At 43.9% G+C, this 2,067-nt stretch overlaps 1 protein-coding gene across 1 annotated transcript; it reads left to right on the forward strand.

The window, feature by feature from the left end:
• Positions 1 to 1,015: 1,015 nt before the first annotated feature.
• Positions 1,016 to 1,701, forward strand: LOC103668234 (ferritin light chain-like). The gene has a single exon (XM_040625156.1). It carries the CDS (start codon positions 1,107 to 1,109, stop codon positions 1,632 to 1,634), a length of 528 nt encoding a protein of 175 aa, XP_040481090.1. The 5' UTR covers positions 1,016 to 1,106; the 3' UTR covers positions 1,635 to 1,701.
• The last annotated feature ends 366 nt before the right edge of the window (positions 1,702 to 2,067 follow it).

A 2,067-nucleotide genomic window follows, 5' to 3' on the forward strand; every position in this document is an offset into this window, starting at 1 on the left:
GTGTTCTAATTGTGAAACAGCCCCAGGCAAGTGGTATTTAGGAAAATAAAATGCTAAGCTTGAAATCACAAACCTGGAAAAGACCCTATGAGAACATCTAGTTCTACCCTCATCTTCCAACTGAGAATAGCTACCTCAGCCTGTATGGGTTATTTTTTATTTTGGTTGGATTCATAAGTCTACATTTTCATCTTTAGTGCCCTTTCACATGACATGTTTCAGTTAATGGTGGAGTACCTGGGTAATCACAAGAAGCTACCAGTACCCAACAAAACACCTGGCACATAAACAGTATTCAGTAGAACTTCTATTAGAAGGAATGAATGCATCAACACATGAAAAACATGAAGGCTGAATAGAAAATTTAATGGGATTCTTACTGTGTGATAAATAAAGTGGAAATGAATTATGTCCAAACCCAATGTCTTGCAAGCTCTCTCCATTTCTCATTCCGTAGTGTGGATTTTGACCTTCTTAATAAGTAAGATGACCATGTAATGTATATTCCAAACAAGGACCCTTTTGAGTGTGAAAGGGGGCACTATTTATTTTATTTATTTATTAGGGGACGGTATTAATAATTACACCAGGACAAAAAGACTGCTCTGGGCAAACTGGAACTAACAGTCACCCTCAATGAGGGATTAAGAACAGGAAACAATATATTCCCATACACTCTAAAATAAGAAACAAGGGAGTTTTAAATCACAAATGAAGAAATGAAGATCGGAGGTATTTCACTACCAATATTTAACATTCTTACCATGGACATTCTTACCTCATCTTGGAATTATGGTAAGAATTGGGGCAAAATGAGATAAAGACTTGTTTCTAATAATTAAGAAAGAAATAAGAATTAAATTCTTATCAAAAGCTAGCGTCAGAGTGTACCCAGCAGCCCCCTAGAACTGTCTCTTGGATCGAACAGACTGGGTCCTCCCACCCCTTGCCCACCTCCTCCTATCCCTGCCAACCTCTCACCACCCTCCAGCCCCTCCCCTTCCATTTGCAACTTCCGGTGGAATCATCTTGGCTATCCCAGACTTCCGATTTCCAGGACCTGCAAACGCCATATTTTGTGCTTAGCTCCACGTTGCAAACCAACCATGAGCGCCGAGCTCCGCCAGAATTATTCCGCCAAGGTGGAGGCTGCACTCCAGCGCCTGGTAAACCTGCATCTGCGGGCCTCCTACACCTACCTCTCTCTGCGCTTTTATTTTGAAGGTAACGATGTCGCTCTGAAGGGCATGGGCCACTTCTTCCAAAAGTTGGCTGAGGAGAAGCATGAGGGTGCCCAGCGCTTCTTGAAGATGCAAAACCAGTGGAGCGGCTGCCCCCAGCTCCAGGATGCGCAGAAACTACCGGAAGATGAGTGGCTTAGCAGCGTGGATGCTATGGAAGCCGCGATGGCCATGGAGAAGAACCTGAACCAGGCCCTTCTGGATCTGCATGCCCTGGGTTCTGCCAACACAGATCCTCGTCTCTGTGACTTTCTGGAGAGCCATTTCCTAGAAGAGGAGATGAAACTCATCAAGAAGATGGGTGACCACCTGACCAACCTCCGCAGGCTGGCTGGCCCCCAGGCCGGGCTGAGCGAGTATCTCCTCGAAAGGCTTACCCCGAAGCATGACTAGGAGACTCCGGTGCCCAGCAGTCTTTGAGGAACCTGTCTGCATTCCACTGGTGTCGGGATTTCTGCTTGAGCCTCTTTCTCCAGCCAGGAGGCAACTTTTTAACCACGATGAAACACTTGTCCAAGCTGTGAGATCAAATGGAAACAAAAAAGGTTCTTTTTGCAGAGAGGGGAAAAAAAGCTAGGCTTGGCTGGGGTGGGGGAGATATGCAGAATAGGATGAAGGATTCGTAGTATGTTTAATTCTCTAGACTTTCTAAAGAAATTGTTCCTAATTTTTGTGAATTGCCTGTGTACATTGAGGATCTGATACACTATGTTTTTTCTGTCAAGAAAAATGAACTTAACCTATTCATAAAATGCATACAGTTTTAGAGGTTTTAGAATTTCTCTGAAGCCATTCTTGGTACTGGACTAAACTATTGTTTTAAAAT

The sequence above is a fragment of the Ursus maritimus genome, assembly GCF_017311325.1.
Source record: "Ursus maritimus isolate PB19 chromosome X unlocalized genomic scaffold, ASM1731132v1 scaffold_X1, whole genome shotgun sequence".
Lineage (NCBI taxonomy): Eukaryota > Metazoa > Chordata > Mammalia > Carnivora > Ursidae > Ursus > Ursus maritimus.